This window comes from Camellia sinensis, chromosome 4, assembly GCF_055761805.1.
Source record: "Camellia sinensis isolate YWXY chromosome 4, ASM5576180v1, whole genome shotgun sequence".
NCBI classification, from domain to species: Eukaryota; Viridiplantae; Streptophyta; class Magnoliopsida; order Ericales; family Theaceae; genus Camellia; species Camellia sinensis.
In genome coordinates this window covers 8,601,398-8,620,459 of record NC_138964.1, presented here as the reverse complement: position 1 = coordinate 8,620,459, position 19,062 = coordinate 8,601,398, and the positions used below count along the sequence as shown (strand labels likewise).

The following is a 19,062-nucleotide window of genomic DNA, read 5'->3' as shown; positions in this document are numbered from 1 at the left end:
TGGGTTTGGGGCTAAAATAGCCACAAAAAACAAAATAGGCTATTTTAGCCACAAAAAACAAAACATCAAATCCAACCCCTAATCATTACAATTCTCTCTCACAAAAAAAACCAAAAAAGCCAAAAAGCCAAAAAGCCCTTCCCAAACTAGGCTAAAATAGCCCAGGCTAAAATAGCCAAAAAGCTAAAAAGTCAAAAAGCCAACCCACTTCCCAAACGGAGGCTAAATATGTTATGAAAAATTGACAAATTTTTATGGAGAATGATAACGTTCTTCTTCCCGGGTGGATGGGTCGGACTGGTCCAGGCTCTTCAAGTTCCGGTTCAGGGTGATGATTCCGTCAAATGACCTGCATGCAAGCCCAAAGGGGAACGGGGCAGTCCCCCAGTGAACCCCCCGACGTGAGAATTAGTAGAGGAAGTAGTAGGGAATATGGAGAGAGGGATCAAGAGAGAGATAACTTAACCTTATTCTTGTCTTTCTATCCTTGCTTATATCCTTTGGTCATCATTTCCTTGTCTCTTGTGACGTGCTTCCTTTCGCCGAAAGCCTGTGCCGTAGCTTACCTTGTTCAGGGTGATGGGGCTCTGTTCCGACGGGGGGTGTTGTCGTAATAAATGCTGCGATGGGATACATTAATGGTGATGTGTTGTGATAATAACTCTGCAGATCTTTGTCTGCTGATGTGGCCCGTGTCCTACCTGCCATGTGCCCAAATGTCATTGGCCCTCCATGTCTAGATGGCCTCCAGCTATCCTGGGCTTCGCCAACCGGGTTATGCCATTGGTCCCAAGCGATGGGTTTGGGGTGGTTTGCTGTGGGTCGTATGCCTTGTGGGCCTATCCGTGTCAGTAGTCCCCCATTTCCGAGTGCAGCTTTAGCCCAACGAAGGGAATAGTAATAAGGAAGAGAAGTGTGAACCGAGTGGAGAGGTCGACTGGAAGCCATGCCGACCGCAAGGGTGACTGAGCGGGAGAAGCTGACCGTGAGGCGTGCCGACCGCGAGGGTGGCCGGGCTGGAGGGGTCGACCATGAGGCGTGCCGACCGCGAGGGTGGCCGGGCTGGAGGGGTCGACCGTGAGGCGTGCCGACCGCGACGGCGCGGGGCTAAAAAATGTGATGATGTGAAATGGAAATGACAGGGTAAGGGGAGGGGACATTGCATCGTGGCCATACACGTGGTGATATCGTGGGGGGAATGAAACGTTGGAGCGGAAATGAAACGATAGGTCACGAGGGGGGTTTTGAAAATGCGGTTTTGGCGGTTGATTTGAAAGGTTTTGAAACGGGCGAAAATTAATGTGGATCCATGGGATATGGGTAAAATCGTGGGTTTTTTGTATAATGCGTTTCACCTACCTTTTTACAAAAACTCAAAATATCCAAGTGTTAATTCCTTCACTGCGTACGACATATCTGTGTAGCATCCTCTCAACTTCCTTGCGTCTGCGTCAGAAGTGTTTTGTGAGCAAACCCTAGAAATAGCGCAAGAAGAAGTAGACAATGTGAGGGTGGACCCGCTGGGGGATGATGATGCGGAGGAGTTAGCAGCGCGATACAGGACGGAGGTGCGAATGGTGGGGGAAACGGTGGGAGAATCGCAGGCGTCGGTCCTGGTATTGGCGCCACAGCCACTAAGCCAGGTAGAGCCAGATCAGTGGCACACTAAGGCGGATAGATCCACACTCACGGCGGCGGATTTGGAGGTGATTAGGGGACGGTACCAGATTCCGGCGGAGGTAGAGTTACGGCTGCCAACATCAGGGGAAAGGCCGTCTACTGTGAGGCCAGGGGAGTTTTCCCTGTACGAGGAGGCGCTAAAAGGGGGGCTGAGGCTGCCACTGCCTCAAGTGGTGGTTGATGTGCTAAATCGCTTGGAGGTAGCGCCGGGGCAATTGATGCCCAATGCGTGGAAGATTCTGCTGGCCTGTGCGAGTGCGTGGCCTAAGGCGAATGGGGGGGAGGCCATGACGATAGACGAGTTCTTCTCATGTTACAAGGCGTCGGGACAGCAAGAAACTTGGGTCACCCTACAGCCGGTGATGGGGAGGGGATTGGTGGCAGGGCTGCCTACGTCGATCAAGGGGTGGTGGCCACGGTGGTTCTTCGTGGCAGTTGATGGGGGGATGGGGGTACGCACCATCTGGAAGGTGCCAACCCGGTCGATGGAGTCGAGACTGGGGGCGGTGGCGGAAGAGAGGGTGAAGAGAGTGAAGGAGTGGAAAAAGAGAGAGAAGGCCAAATGGGACAATCTTGTCCAGCCGTCTGCACTGTTTGAGGCGGGGCTGGGACCACAGCCGAAAGGTGGAGACCTCGGCGGGGCGGAGTTGGAGGAGAGGAGAAGAGCGCAAGAGGTAGAGAATCGAGCCGTTATGGCCAAGGCCGCAAAGTTGATGGAGGCGCAGAGAGACCGACCGCCTCAACCGATCGCGCGGGAGAGGATCCGACCGCGCCCCAGGCCGTTGGGGGAAAAAGACTTAAGCAGCTTTGAGCCGCGGCCGCCGCCTGTAGACCATGTAAAAGAAAAGGCCAGAAAGGAGGTGGAGCCTCTGAAAAAGAAGAAGAATAATAAGAGGAGTGCCCTAGAGGAAGCTGCGGAGGAGTCTGGGGCCAAGAGGGCGAAGGTGGCCCCAACGGAGGTGGAGGTCCTTGTGGCAAAGGACGCCCCAGAGGTGGTGGAGATCATCCCAACGGTGGAGGTTGTGGAGATTGCTCCACCAGTGCAAGTGGAGGCTGGGGTGAGTGAGGCGGCGCCGAGCGGAGGGAAACAGGTCCAGAAGAGGCCTGACCCCCAGGAAGGAGGGGTTCGTCTGGCTACGGCGATTTATCATGCGCGCGCGGTGGCTGGAAGGTTAGAGGGAGAAGAAGGCCCAGCCAGGGCGGGGGCAGACCGCCTGGTGAAGATTGTGGAGGAGGGAGCTCTGCGCGCGTCATCTGGGTATAATGAGGCCGACCTGCTGAGGGGGTTATGCTCCGCCCAAATGGAGGTAACTACCTTGGCGGGGGCCCTTCTTAGGAAGGCTGGGGCTGCCAAGTTGAAGGCTGAGGAGGCCAGGGCCCAGTTGGCCAAATTAAGGAAGGACAGTGCCGACTGGAAGATTGCCCATGCCGATCTGCCAGCAGTCAAGTTGGAACTAGAGGACACACGCCGTAAGGTTGTGTCGCTTGAGTTCTAACTGGCTGATGAACAGAAAAAGTTGGAAGAGTCTGAGAGGGCCTGCGCCGTGGCTATCGAGCGGCATGAAGAGGCCATGACCAGCAATGAAAAGTTGGTCAGGCAAAAGGATGAAGTGGACTTCAGAATTGGAGATCTGTTGAAGGAGTTGAGGGAGGAGCGTGCCAGAGCAGATGAGGAGAAGGGGAGGCTTCTGAGGGAGTGGGAGAAGGAGAAGGCGAAGGCGGCGGCAGAGCTGGAGAGTCTGAGGAAGGGGGTGGAAGAGGAGAGGGCGACGGCGGCTGCTGAAAGGGGGGCCCTGCAAAGGGAGCTGGACAAGGAGAGGGCGAAGGCGGCGTCTGAAAAGGCGGCCTACCCTGATCTATGCGTCGCAGCAGTGGAGCAATATAAAGGGTCCCCCGAATTTCAGATGGTGGTGGATGCTGCTGTCGCCAGGAGTCTGGCTGGTCAAGAGTCTGGGGGGGTGGGCCCATCAAGGAAGACTGTTGGAGGTAGGACAGAGGCAGAGGTGATTGAAAGCTTCCAGCAGTCAGACTTCTATAAGCACGAAATGGCCGAGTTCTGGGACAGCGGTTGGAAAATGTTCAAGCGCAGGGCTGAAGAGCTGTTCACACACTTGGACCTTAGTAGTGTGACAATAGGCGAAGATGATGTGGCCCAGACCCCCCTGGACGAAGGCGTTGAAGAAGAGAATCTGGCATCTAGCGAAGAGGAGTAGCCAAGGAGAAGAAAAACTGGGCGTGCTCTGTGTTTGTTTGTTTTTTTTTTTTTTTTTTTTTAAACTTGTAAACACATTGTAAAGGAATGAGTGAATGAATGAAGGTATGGAGAATTTAACTGTAATGAAGTTGTGTACAAAGATTATTTAATTGTAATGGATGAATGTATAGCCAGTTGAATTTTGTGTATTTTGCTTATGTTGCCAGCATGAATGAAATGTTGTGATTAAAACTGGTCATAAAGATTGGGTCAATAAAAATATCGTGCAACGTGAAAGTTAAAAGTTCCTCCCTGCGGAGTGCGATTGGAGTTGTATGAAAATTGAAAAGATAATGGAAAAATTGGAGTAAGAGGCAGGTTGTAAATTGTAACGAAATAGTTGGCAAATAATCTGATCAGTGAATGTAATACGTGAGAGTATATGGAGAATTTAACTAGGTAAAGACGTGGTCCTGGAACTGTGAAGAAGCTTCAGAATGTGACTAAGTGTTGAAAATGTGGTTCTGCTTGGCGTTGAAATGCTCAGTCAGGCTGAGACTGTTGAAATGCTCGGTCTGGCTGAGGCCTTTGAAGTGCTCAGTCTGCCGAGGCTTTGAAGTGCTCAGTCTGCCGAGGCTTTGAAGTGCTCAGTCTGGCTGAGGCCTTTGAAGTCCTCGGTCTTCCGAGGCTTTGAAGTGCTCAGTCTGGCCGAGGCTTTTGAAGTGCTCAGTCTGGCTGAGGATCTGAAGTGCTCGGTCTGGCCGAGGCTTTTGAAGTGTTCCGTCTGGCTGAGGCTTTGAAGTGCTCGGTCTGGCCGAGGCTTTTGAAGTGCTCCGTCTGGCTGAGGCTTTGAAGTGCTCGGTCTGGCCGAGGCTTTTGAAGTGCTCCGTCTGGCTGAGGCTTTGAAGTGCTCGGTCTGGCCGAGGCTTTTGAAGTGCTCCGTCTGGCTGAGGCTTTGAAATGCTCGGTCTGGCCGAGGCTTTTGAAGTGCTCCGTCTGGCCGAGGCTTTTGAAGTGCTCAGTCTGGCTGAGGCTTTGAAGTGCTCGGTCTGGCCGAGGCTTTTAAAGTGCTCGGTCTGGCCGAGGCTTTGAAGTGCTCGGTCTGGCCGAGGCTTTGAAGTGCTCGGTCTGGCCGAGGCTTTGAAGTGCTCGGTCTGGCCGAGGCTTTTGAAGTGCTCGGTCTGGCCGAGGCTTTTGAAGTGCTCGGTCTGGCCGAGGCTTTGAAGTGCTCGGTCTTCCGAGGCTTTTGAAGTGCTCGGTCTTGCCGAGGCTTTTGAAGTGCTCGGTCTGGCCGAGGCTTTTGAAGTGCTCAGTCTGGCTGAGGCTTTAAAGTGCTCGGTCTGGCCGAGGCTTTTGAAGTGCTCGGTCTGGCCGAGGCTTTTGAAATGCTGCAAGTGAAAAAGTTATGGGAGCGACATAGAGACAGTTGAATTATGAAAACTGAAATCACCAGGCGGAGTTTGCATTATGTATAAAAAGGGAAATACAACGATATTGTCAATACAAAAGTACGAATTATTGATAGTAACGATTCAAATGTTCCGCATTCCAGGGATGGGGCAGGTCTCGGCCTTCCTTGTCTTGAAGTCGGTAAGTGCCTGGTCGTGGTCGGGTTTTCACAACGTAGGGCCCCTCCCATTTGGCTGCCAGTTTGCACTCGGTTGGATTCTTTGTGGCAGGAGTCACTTCTCGTAAGACAAGATCCCCTATGGAGAACTCTCGTGGTCGGACTCGGCGGTTGTAGTGTGTTCTCATTTTCTGCTAGTATGAAGCCAATCTGACAGCAGCGGTCTCTCTGAGCTCTTCGACGAGGTCCAAGTCTGTCCAATGGAGTTCTTCGGCTGCGACCAGGTCCGGATGTAAAACCCTGGGGGTAGGCAAACCGACTTCTACCGGAATAACTGCCTCAGCGCCATATGTTAAGCGAAAAGGGGTTTCTCCAGTGGGAGTGCGAACAGTGGTTCGGTAAGCCCAGAGTACGTTTGGTAGTTCCTCGGGCCAAAGGCCTTTAGCAGCTTCGAGCTTGGTTTTGATGATTTTCAGGAGGGAACGGTTGGTGACCTCAACTTGGCCGTTTGCTTGAGGGTGACCGGGAGAGGAGAAACATGGTTGAATCTGGAGGTCGGCACAAAATTTTCTGTACTTTGCGTTATCGAATTGTTTGCCATTGTCCGAGATGATGGCCTGAGGGATGCCAAATCGACAAATGATCGATTGCCAGATAAACCTGGTGGTGTTCCGCTCGGTGATTGTGGCAAGGGGTTCAGCCTCGACCCACTTGGTAAAGTAAGTCAATGGCAACAATCGCGAACTTGGTCTGGCCTCGACCGGTGGGAAGTGGACTAACCAGGTCGATCCCCCACTTGGCAAACGGATAGGGGCTGTAGAGTGTGATTAGCTTTGTAGGGGGGGCATGGGGGATGTTGGCGAAGCGTTGACATTTGTCGCATTTGAGTACGAAGTCGGTCGCATCCTGATTAAGAGTTGGCAAAAAATACCCCGTACGGAGTATCTTCTGGGCAAGGGACTTGCTACCTGAGTGATTACCACAAATTCCTTCATGGATCTCCTGCATTACATAAGTTGCTTGGGCGGGGTTGAGGCACCGTAGATACAGCCGGGAGAAACCGCGCTTGTACAATATACCGTCCAGAATGACGTAATTGGACGCTCGGAATCGGACTTTGGCAGCCTGCTGCTGGTCATCTGGGAGGGCTCCTGTGGTCAAGAATAGGAGAATGTCGGATGCCCAAGGGATGGGTTCATTTTGGATGTATTGTACGGCTTGCAGAGCTAGTGAGATGGCTGGGTGGTGTAGATATTCGACGCGGACATCATGGCTGAGAGTAGGGTGGTCAGCAGAGGCCAACTGAGCCATCTCATCTGCTTTGGAGTTTTCCCCCCGAGGAATGTGCCTGATGTGGAAAGTATTGAAGAGGCGAGCAAGGGGGAGTGCCAGATCTCTGTAAGCTCGCATCGTGTCGTCCTTGGCGTCAAAGTCCCCCGTCATCTGTCCGACGACGAGTTGGGAGTCGCTGGATACTCGGAGGTGGCTGACCCCTATGTCCTTGGCAAGGTGGAGTCCTGCTATTAATGCCTCGTACTCAGCTTCATTGTTGCTTGCTTCAAACAAGAAACGGAGGGCACATTTGAAGTAGCCGCCCTTAGGGGAGGTGAGGATGAGGCCAGCACTGTTTCCTTCTCTTCGGGATGAACCGTCGACGTTAAGAGTCCAAGAATGGGGATCTTCTGGCTCTGTTGGAGTTGGTAGGAGTAGGGGTGCAGTGGTCGGGGTCGGCTTGGTGAACTCCATGATGAAATCAGCTACAGCTTGCCCTTAGATTGCTGTCCGAGGGCGGTAAGAGATGTCGAACTGGCTGAGTTCTACGGACCACTGCATCAATCTACCTGAGAGTTCTGGTTGCTGCATGACCTTCTTCAGGGGTTGGTCGGTGAGGACCACTATGGAGTGGGCTTGGAAGTATGAGCGGAGTCGTCTGGAGGCAATGACCAAGGCCAGGGACAATTTTTCCAGCAGGGGGTAGTTCTGCTCCGCGCCCCTGAGAGCCCGACTGATGTAATAGACCGGGCGTTGGATTGAGCCATCTTCTCTGAGGAGAACTGCGCTGACTGCGGTTCCCGATACTGCTAGGTAGAGGAAGAGGGGTTCGCCCGTGATAGCTTGGGAGAGAAGGGAGGGTTGGCCATGCATTGATTTAATTGTTGGAAGGCCTCTTCGGATTCAGTTGTCCATTCAAAAGTCTGCCGAAGAACTTTGAAGAAGGGCAAACACTTATCTGTCGCACGGGAGATGAAGCGGTTGAGGGCTGCCACTAGGCCGGTGAGTCTCTGAACCTCTTTGACCGTCTTAGGCGACTGCATCTCAACCAAGGCCTTGATCTTCTCAGGGTTAGCTTCGATGCCGCGCTGGCTGACCATAAAGCCCAAAAATTTGCCAGACCCTACGCCGAAGGCGCACTTCTCTGGGTTGAGCTTCATCTGGTACTTGCGCAAGGTGGCGAAGGTCTCACGTAAATCAGTAAGGTGATCGGAGGAGTATTTGCTTTTGACTAGCATGTCGTCGACGTAGACTTCCATATTCCGGCCTATTTGGTGATGAAAAACGGTGTTAACCAGCCGCTGATAAGTGGCCCCAGCATTCTTCAGTCCGAATGGCATTACACAGTAGTGGTAGGTACCTCGGTCGGTAATAAATGATGTGTGCTCCTGGTCAGATGTGTGCATCAGGATTTGGTTGTACCCAGAGAAGGCATCCATGAAGCTGAGCATTTGATGACCAGCTGTGGCGTCGACCAGCAGATCTATGCGAGGAAGGGGGTAGCTGTCTTTGGGACAAGCTCGGTTCAGATCAGAGTAGTCGACACAGAGCCGCCATTTGCCATTGTGTTTGCGGACGAGGACCACATTGGACAACCACCTAGGATAGTCCACATTTTTGATGAATTGGGCCTCGAGGAGTTTGTCAACTTTGGCGGCTATAAGGGTGTTGCGCTCCGGATGGAAAATGCGTTGCTTCTGGCGGTGGGGTCGAAAGTGGGGTTCGATGCTGAGGCGATGGGTTATGAAGGAGGGATCGATGCCTGGCATGTCAGAATGGGTCGAGGCGAATACATCTCTGTGCTCGGTTAAGAGAGCAGTAAGGTCGGCCTTGGCTTGGGCGGGTAATTGACTGTCGATCTTGGCGGTTCTGATTGGGTTGGTGGGATCGATGTTGACTTCAACAAGTTCCTCTACAGGTTCACCTCTGACCAGCTCGTCCTCGTCTCGGACGTCAAGCCCTTCGATGATCATGGCCTTTTTTAGCTTGACTTCCTTGAGTGAGGCGACATAACACTCCCTGGCCACGGTTTGTTCTCCTTTGACAGTTTCGACACCGAGATCGGTAGGAAATTTCATGGCCAGATGATATGTGGATGTGATGGCTTGGAAGGCATTTAGGGCTGTGCGGCCAAGGATAATGTTGTAAGCGGAGGGGCAGTCGACCACAAGGAAGGTGAGCAACTTAGTGGTCTGCCGCGGGTGCTCGCCGATGGTGATAGGCAGATCGATGGAGCCGATGGAGGTCACTCGGTCGCCGGTGAAGCCGACCAGAGGGGTTTGGAGAGGGGGCAAGCTCTCCTCCCCGATCTTTAGTTGGCGGAAGCAATTGAGGAAGATGATGTCTGAAGAGCTGCCGTTGTCTATGAGGACTCGTCTGACCTTGTAGTTGGAGAGGATGGCGGAAATGACAAGGGGGTCATCATGTGGGTAACGGACTCCTGCACAGTCGGTGTCGGTGAAGGTGATGGGTTCGATCCATTGTTTTGACTGTTTGGGAGGTCGGTCCACCGTCGCCACTGCTTTGTCTGAGCCTTGCCTGATTTTTCTGAGTTCTGCCTTCTGAGCCGAGCGGGATGGCCCCTCGCAAGCAAGGCCCCCCGAAATGACTCTGATTTCTCCGACTGGTGGAGGGGGATTGCCCGGAGGCCGAGGCTGTGGTGGCGGGCGATCGTGGCCTTCGTTTGGTGGGGCTTGATTGCGAGGTGGTGTGCGTCGGCTATTGTTCTTGGGAAGGTCAGTTCTTTGCCTCTGTGCGGGGCGGGGGTCTGTGAATCGGCTGAGGCGGCCCTGGCGGATGAAGGTCTCGACCTGGTCTTTGAGGTTGATGCACTCGTCGGTGGTATGGCCATGGTCTTGGTGGAAGCGGCAGTATTTGGACTGATCTTTCCGGGTGGAAGGGTTTCGGGACGGTAGGGGCCACTTGAGGGGGTAGTCCCGCTGGATTTGATTGAGGACGTGCTCCATGGGGGAGTTGAGAGGTGTGTACTGCTCAAACCGACCGGGCGGTCTGGTCGGAGTCGACCGGTCGGTTCGGGGGGGTCGGTCATTATAGTGGGGTGTTTGGCTATTATACTGGGCGGTTCTGGGCTCGGAGTCTTTCCTCTTTTCTCTGGGGGTCGGATTTTTAGGGGTCGGCTCTTGCCGAGCGGCCAGGGAATCTTCAACATTCATGTATTTCTGGGCTTTGGATAGCAGAGCTACCATGGTGGTTGGAGGGTTTTTGGAGAGGGAGAAAAGGAAATCAGACGACCGCAGGCCGGCCATGAAAGCGGTGAGGATGACCTTGTCGTCATTCTCCGCTACTTGAAGGGCTTCGGTGTTGAACCGGGTGACAAAGCTGCGGAGCGACTCCCCCTCGGTTTGACGAATGTTAAGGAGCTGGGTGGCTGGGCGTCTCTAACGCTGGGCTCCAATAAAGTGGCTCAGGAAGGAGTCACTGAGGTGTTGAAAGGTGGAGACGGAGTCCGCCGGTAGTTGGCTAAACCACAGCCGAGCTGATCCCTTCAGTGTCACTGGAAAAGCTCGGCACATGATCTCGTCAGGGAAGGCATGGAGGATCATGAGGGTGCAGTAGGTTTCCAGATGGTCGACTGGGTCCGTCGTGCCATCGAAGGAGTCAACGGTAGGCATCTTGAACTTGGCAGGCAATGGTTTGTCGCGGATGGAGGCAACAAAAGGCGAGTTGGTGGTGACTGAGGGCTTGTGCTGAATGTTCTGCATGACCCCTTGTAGTTGCAGTTTCATAGCTCGGATTTCAGCGTCCCAGAGGGGAATGTTGTCGCCATGGTCGGTCAATGGAGGCTGGACACTGCTAGCTTCCCCCTCAGGAGCCAGTGCTGCGACTGGCGGGCGTGGAGGTGGGGGTGGTAGGTTTTCATGTTGGGGAGGAAGGGGCTGCGAACCTTCTGGGTTAGGCGGAGGGGGTTGTGGAGCAGTATGGCCTGGGGTTGTTCCTTGGTTGGGTGGGATATTTGGAGGTGGAACGGGGGGGGTTTCTTTGGAGTAACGCATTGATCAGGGCCTGGTTTTGCTCGGCCATGCGGTTAATGCTGTTGGTGAGCTCGATGATGTATTGTGGTGGGTTGGTTGGGTGGGAAGGATCTGTTTGGTGATCGGCGGCGTTGTGGTGAGAAGCCATGGACCTAGCCGTGACCATACACCTGGACAGGCAAGAGAGAAAGGTGATGGTGAGAAGGGAGGGCTCCGGCGGTAGTGAACACAACTAGCGCACGGATAAACCACTAAGTTCCCACAGACGGCGCCAACTGATAACGTTCTTCTTCCCGGGTGGATGGGTCGGACTGGTCCAGGCTCTTCAGGTTCCGGTTCGGGGTGATGATTCCGTCAAATGACCTGCATGCAAGCCCAAAGGGGAACGGGGCAGTCCCCCAGTGAACCCTCCGGCGTGAGAATTAGTAGAGGAAATAGTAGGGAATATGGAGAGAGGGATCAAGAGAGAGATAACTTAACCTTATTCTTGTCTTTCTATCCTTGCTTATATCTTTTGGTCATCATTTCCCTGTCTCTTGTGACGTGCTTCCTTTCGCCGAAAGCCTGTGCCGTAGCTTACCTTGTTCAGGGTGATGGGGCTCTATTCCGACGGGGGGGTGTTGTCGTAATAAATGCTGTGATGGGATGCATTAATGGTGATGTGTTGTGATAATAACTCTGCAGATCTTTGTCTGTTGATGTGGCCCGTGTCCCACCTGCCATGTGCCCAAATGCCATTGGCCCTCCATGTCTAGATGGCCTCCAACTGTCCTGGGCTTCGCCAACCGGGTTATGCCATTGGTCCCAAGCGATGGGTTTGGGGTGGTTTGCTGTGGGCCGTATGCCTTGTGGGCCTATCCGTGTCAGAGAATAAAACTAAATAATTTTTGAAATTTTTCCAATAAACAACTTGACAAAACTATATAATTTTATGGAGAATAAAAAAAAAATTATATTATAAACAAAAATTTGAAAAATAATTATAAATATATAAAAATATTTTTTAAATGATAAATTTATTCATTCACTTCCTCCTTATCCTCTCTCATTTCTTCAATCTTCCATCTACAATAATCTATCAGCTAATTCCTCCCAACATTGGTAACACGTCACCTACATCCTTATCACTGTCAATCTTTCTTCCACCTTCGTTTGACCCCTTCCTTGTTCTCCAAACTAGGATGCAATGAAGTTTGGGTTTTGCGGTAAGGGTGGAATTTGTAGTCCTTTCCTGAGTTCAGATCCTCTGTCATAATTTCCTATGATAGTTCCTATAGTGTCGCCAAAATGACATCGTTTTGAAGAAAACAGCATCATTTTGTTTAGTGTTTTTTTTTAATTCAAAATTTTTGTGTTCCCTCTCTTTTCTCTTATGTATCATTTGTTTTATATCATCTATTTCACTCAATCAACCCTAACAGAGAGATAGAGACACGACTTTGCACGTGAGAGACGGAGTGATGAACTGAGAGAGAGACGGAGAGAAGAACACGAACGGAGAGAGAAACGAATTGAGAGGCGAAAGAAATGATGGTGCGACATGACAGTGAAAGAGAAACGCAAAAGATGGTGGGTAACGGTGAGTCCAATAGCGATGCAACGACAACAAGGTGAGATTGCGGCGACAACAAGGTCCATTTCATCATCATTGTCATTTGTTGTTGTTTTATATATATGTGTATATATATATATATATATATATATATATATGATTCTTGGGTTTGATTTGTTATTAATTTTTGAAGTGGGTTTGATGAAATGGGTATTTTTGAAATGGGTTTGATGATAAATGAAAGAAAATATAAATGAAATTTGTTGTTGTTTATATATATACATATGATTTAGATTTCTGTTCAATTTGGTTCTTTAATCTTATGTTCGATTTTCTGTTAGATTTTCTATTAGATAAATGAAAGAAAATATAGATTTATTAATGATAAATGGGTTTCATGAAATGGGTTATATATATATTGTTAGGCTTATTTATTTTGATGATTTATTTAATTATGTTTTAATTTATTTGGAAGAGTAAAATAGAATTCAAAATTTATTTTGATAATTTATTTAATTATATTTTAATTTATTTGAAAAAGAAAAATAGAATCTAAAATTTATTTTGATGATTTATTTAATTATGTTTTAATGTATTTGAAAGAGAAAAATAGAATCAAAATTTATTTTGTCCCATTATTTCTGACATAAACTTTTATCCTAAATATTGTTTGAATGAATTTAATATTTGCTTAAATCAGGAGTTCATTTCAACCCAAAAATAATGTCCAAACCAAAAGTTCAAACAGCCCAAAACAAAGGTTCAAACAGCCCAGCACATCAGCAGGCCAAAAGGTTCAAACAGCCCAGCACAGCAGCAGGCCAAAAGGTTCGAGTAAAAAATATTCAAATTAGTAATGATGGAGTAAAAGATATTCAAATGAGTACAATGGCTATAAGCGGTTATAAATTCAAATGAATACAATGGTTATAACGGGTATAAATTCAAATGAATACAACGGCTATAAACAGCTAAGTTTCATTATATATACCAAAACTTCTAATGTAAACAAGTTACAAAAAAAAAAAACCAAAAAATATTCTTTGATCTATAATCACTCACATCTATTCTCTGAAAAATTCTCTAAGAAGTATTCTTCAATTTTTGTTTACATCCTCTTTCAAAAATTATACACTGAGACGTATAGCTTTAAGCCTATCTTTCCTGTGTGAAGTTTACAAAAAAACCAAAGCTTCATTTTTATATCTATTTTTTAGAGATAATTCTTATAACTTTCTGTAAAAGCAAAAACACCTTCTTTTTAATTTTGTAAGAGTGTAGTACACTCAGTATTCTTAACTTAGAAAGTCTGTGTAAAATCCGTGGAAGATTGCTCCATCTGTGAAAAGGTTGTTACCACCCTGTGAAGCTAGAGAATAGTGGAAAATCTCAAGTGAAGCTTGAGGAGTGGACGTAGGCCGAGTTGAAGGCGAACCACTATAAATTTGTTTACCTTTCTCTCCCTTATCTTTTTATTTTATTTAAATTGCCATAGTTATATTTCATATTTTTATTGCGCTAAAATCATTAATTGACATAGTTGTTAGAACACTTGTTTCAATTATTTTTATTTCATCAACTATATTTATTTATCGTGCTAGTCATAATTTTTAGTAGGGTATTATTATTTTTATTTGTAAAAACCTAATTCACCCCCCTCTTAGGTTGTCTTTTGGGTAACATATATATATGATTCAGATTTCTGTTCGATTTGGTTCTTCGATTTTATGTTAGATAAATAAAAGAAAATATAGATTTGTTGATGATAAATGGGTTTCATGAAATGGGTTGTTTTCATAATGTCTTGTTTTGATTTGAGATGAAATGAGATGCCAATATTGTTTAAGATTTCTCTCTATTTTTTTTTGAATGCTTTGAATTGGAGAACTTATTTGTTTGCATAATTTGGATCACTGGAGTGAATGTGTTTTTGCAACATTTGTTAATTTGTGTAATAAATTTAAAAGGCTAAATTCTCTCAATTGACCCAACATTAGATGTAGGATTGTGCACAATACCGCCAATATCGCACCAAACCAAGTCGAATGTGTCTTTCTTTGGTTTTTGGCGAGCGGGCCGGCGAGTTGGGTGTCCAGAACATGCGGGTCGGCACGGGTGGCGGTTAGAAGAACGCAACCCGCATACTTTAACCAACCCAACTAGCCTATTTTTTAATATTTTTTTAGTTTTTTTAATTTTTTTATTTATGTGTATACACACACAAACAGCACAGGTTCCAACATTTACTTATCTACACTCTCTCACACATACAATCAATCCTCAAATTAAACCCTAACACCCCTCATTTCATCTTATTCAAGCGTCTCTCCATCTCGGGCCATTTCCCTAAATAAGCTAAAATAATAAATCAATTCTCAAACTAAGCCTAGTTTTGAAAGAATTTCCAAAATAAGTTAACTCGCGATTCACAATCACAATTTCAACATATTTGCACCTATCTCACGTGAAACTTGGTAAATCTTAAATTCGTGGTTACAAAAAGCGTTTTTCATTAAGAAATCGCGGTTACAAAACGCGATTTTAATTAATTTTTTTTTCTTATGAACTCGCTGTTCTGAACCACGATTTTATCCAAAAAAAATTTTCTTCTGAACTCGCTATTTCGAATCACGCTTTTAGACCAAAATTTTTTTTTGCTGAAATCGTGGTTGTGAACCACGATTTCAATACTGATCTCCCAACCACGCTTGGACCAACTGATGCCTAAAGTAAAGTAAACATAGTTGGTCTAATAAAGTTATTTCATAAAAAAAAAAAAAAAAAATCTAACAAATAAATTTCTAAAAATAAAAATAAAAATAAAATTCTAAAAATTTATGCTACCTTAGTGTTTAGGGATAAAATTTATTTTTTTTATTTTACTAAAATAAAAATAAATAAATTTTAAGAATTAAACCCTAAACCCTAAAATAAAAAAAATAAAATTTATCCGTAAACACTAAGGTAGCGTTTGGTAACATTTACGTTTTTTGTTTATATTTATGAAAATTTTATAAACTAGTTTTTATTTATTTTTAGAAAAACATAAATTACAAACGAGTTTGGTTTGAACAAAATGTTTAAAAAAATTTATAAAATAATTATTGAAAGAAAATAATTATTTGAAAATTTTATCCCTAAACAAATAATTGAAAGAAAATTTTATAAAATAATTATTGTTTAAAAAAAATTTATAAAATTTAATTGAAAAAAATAATTATTTGAAAAAAAAAATTAATTGGGAAAAAAAATATTTGAAAAAAAAATTTATAGAAAAAAATAATTAATTGAAAAAAATAATTAAAAAAAAATTATTTGGTCTTAATTTCAAATAATTGAAAAAAAATAAGACCAAGTAATTGAAATTAAGACCAAATAATTTTTTTCAATTAATTTTTGTTTCTATTAGTTTTTTTTTTCAATTAATCTTTTTTTTCAATTAAATTTTTTTGAAATATTTTTTTTCCCAATTAAATTTTTTTTCAAATAATTATTTTTTCAATATTTTAGGCTTGAACAAACATATTTTTTATTTTACGTTTTTAAAATTTTTTAAACATTTTAAAACTAAACGCATTTAAATTTTATAAATTTTTTTAAATATTTTGTTTAAACCAAACTCGTTTGTAATTTATGTTTTTCTAAAAATAAATAAAAACTAGTTTATAAAATTTTTATAAATAAAAACAAAAAACGTAAACGTTACCAAATGCTACCTTAGTATTTACGGAGAAATTTTATTTTTTTTATTTTAAGGTTTAGGGTTTAATTCTTAAAATTTATTTATTTTTATTTTAGTAAAACAAAAAAAAAATTTATCCCTAAACACTAAGGTAGCATAAATTTTTAGAATTTTATTTTTATTTTTATTTTTAGAAATTTATTTGTTCGACTTTTTTTTTTTTTTTTTATGAAATAACTTTATTAGACCAACTGTGTTTACTTTACTTTAGGCATCAGTTGGTCCAAGCGTGGTTGGGAAATCAGTATTGAAATCGTGGTTCACAACCACGATTTCAGCAGAAAAAATTTTTGGTCTAAAAGCGTGATTCGAAATAGCGAGTTCAGAAGAATTTTTTTTTTCATAAAATCGTGGTTAATAACAGCGAGTTCAGAAGAAAATTTTTTTTGGATAAAATCGTGGTTCAGAACAGCGAGTTCATAAGAAAAAAAAAAATTAATTAAAATCGCGTTTTGTAACCGCGATTTCTTAATGGAAAGCGCTTTTTGTAACCACGAATTTAAGATTTACCAAGTTTCACGTGAGATAGGTGCAAATATGTTGAAATCGCGATTGTGAATCGCGAGTTAGCTTATTTTGAGAATTCTTTTAAAACTAGACTTAGTTTGGGAATTGATTTATTATTTTAGCTTATTTAGGGAAATGGCCCCTCCATCTCGCATCTGCAAACGATGGCCACCGATCGACTCGCCTCTGCAGCCAATCACCACCGATCATCTCAACTCTATCGTCGTTCACCTTGTCTCTTACATATCCGTGGTTGTACTCTTGCTAGTCGCCGCCATTGGCCTCTCTTCCGCTGGCCACTACTGTTTTTCCCCGATTTGGTATGTGGCTCTCTCTATGCTCTCTCTCTGGTTTATGTTTTCTCTTTTCTCTCTGTAGTTTGTGTTTTGCCTTTGCTCTCTCTTTGGTGTATATTTTCTCTTTGCTCTCTCTTTTTCTCTCTCTCTTTGGTGTGCAATAACTCTATGTTTCAACTCTGCAGTAAAGCCACGAAAAATGGTAGGAGCAAGTTTCTTGAAGTTTCTTTCAGGTAAGGCCATGCCTTGAGACCCCAATCATATCTTTATTGATTAACGTTCAAACATTTTTATTAATATGGAGTTGCTCATCAATGATAAAATAAATTTGTGGCCTCTGATTTTTTTTGGTGTTGAATGGATTTTATTATAGGAGCCAACTATTTGTATGATCTTGGTTCTTGAGACAACATATTAACCTAATATATTAATGCTATTAAATTACTAAAAAATATCATTCATAGTCAAAAGAATAGATTTTTTTCATTTATGTTGCCTTTACTGTTCCATGAAACCTTCTAATTAAAGAATCTAAGTTTGTAGTGTTGTTGAATTGTAAAATAATAATAATACAAAACAAAATTGTGTTTAGAGAGAAATAGATTTGTAAAATACTAATTATTTTGTATTGATAAGAATTGTATTTAGATATTAGATTTGTGGAAAAAGAAAAGGAAATGTATAAAAGCAGTATTTTTTTTTCTTTCTAAACAAGGATAAAAGCAGTATGAGTAAGGGTTTTTCCTAACTAGATTTGTTGAACATAACAATTTGTTTGAAGATAGATGTAGTGATGTATATAGAACATCAAAGAAACAATCCATTAAACTTATTCCATTTTGACTATTTTACTTAAATTAGATTTTTTTTACTCTTTGATTCAAGTTTGTAATTTGAATTATGTTTTCTTTTTTATAACCGCCATTTTTTACGAACCAAATTGTCAGTTTTTTATAAGAACAATGGCAATTTCTAATGACAACTTTGTTAATCCGCCACCTGCTATGCAATTTCTATTTTATCCCTAAACCACACCGAACCGAACCACACCGCGCACACCCTTAATTAGATAATTGGCCCAGCTTTGGTTTGACCTGTTTTGACTTGTGTTTCTGGAATTGGCATCCAAAAAACAAATTAGAATTTTTCTTTAAGTTTTTATTTTATTTTATATTATTTGTATGATATTGAATTGCAGGTAATGGAAGAAAATAATATTGTTGATGAGTTGGCCAATTGTGGTTGAAAGTCAAAATTGGAGATGTCATTTAACTCTAAACAAGCTGCGTATGACTTTTACAACACCTATGGAGAAAGGTGAGCTTCAATAATAGGAAGGCCTATGCAAACATGAACAAACATACCAAGGAAATAACTTCACGGACGTTTGTATGTTACAAAGAGGGAAGTCGGGGTATTGACAAGCGAGATCCACTAGTCAAAAATCCGAGACAAGAGGTAAGATGTGGTTATGGTGCCCGATTTAGTATCAAGTTAGATAAAATTTCAGGAAAATATGTTGCTTATGATTTTGTTGAGCATCATAACCATGACCTTGTGCCTCAGTGCATTCATATGTTCCCATCCCAAAGAAAAATATCTACCACCCAAGCAATTGAAGTACAATTGGCTTTAGAATATGAAATTCTTCTTAGGTTTGCTTATGAGCTATTTGGTAGGGAATCTGGTGGAAGAGCATCATTTAGCTTCACGAAATTGGACCCAAAAATTTATTTGAGAACGAAGAGACAAAAAGATTTGGAATATGGAGAAGCGGATAGTGTGTTGCATTACTTCTGTAAGAAAACTGTGGAAAATCCATCATTTTATTATGCAATCCAATTAGATTGTGTAGAGTAAATAAATAATATATTTTGGGTCGATGCTCAAATGATCATGGACTATGGTCAATTTGGTGATGTACTAACCTTTGACACTACTTACAAATTAAATAACGAGCATAGACCTTTTGGAACATTTGTTGGATTTAATCATTATCGAGAAACAGTTATATTCGGTGCAGCGTTGATGTATGATGAGACTGTCAAATCTTTTACATGGTTGTTTCAGATTTTTCTTGAGGCAATGTCAAACAAAGCTCCGAAAACTATTTTCACATATCAAGATACTACGATAGCTAAGGCCATTCTAATTGTCATGCCTGATACAAACCACCGACTTTGCACGTGGCATTTGATACAAAATGTTGTCAAGCATTCTGTTTTTGAAAATGTAAGGGTCAAGCTTGTGTTTTCAAAAT

The 19,062-nt window shown here is 43.9% G+C and overlaps 2 protein-coding genes across 2 annotated transcripts; one reads left to right on the top strand and one right to left on the bottom strand.

The window, feature by feature from the left end:
* Positions 1 to 6,137: 6,137 nt before the first annotated feature.
* Positions 6,138 to 6,884, bottom strand: LOC145823393 (uncharacterized). The gene has a single exon (XM_082922937.1). It carries the CDS (start codon positions 6,882 to 6,884, stop codon positions 6,138 to 6,140), a length of 747 nt encoding a protein of 248 aa, XP_082779063.1.
* Positions 6,885 to 18,152: 11,268 nt separating this feature from the next.
* LOC145823390 (protein FAR1-RELATED SEQUENCE 5-like) lies at positions 18,153 to 18,662 on the top strand. The gene has a single exon (XM_082922934.1). It carries the CDS (start codon positions 18,153 to 18,155, stop codon positions 18,660 to 18,662), a length of 510 nt encoding a protein of 169 aa, XP_082779060.1.
* The last annotated feature ends 400 nt before the right edge of the window (positions 18,663 to 19,062 follow it).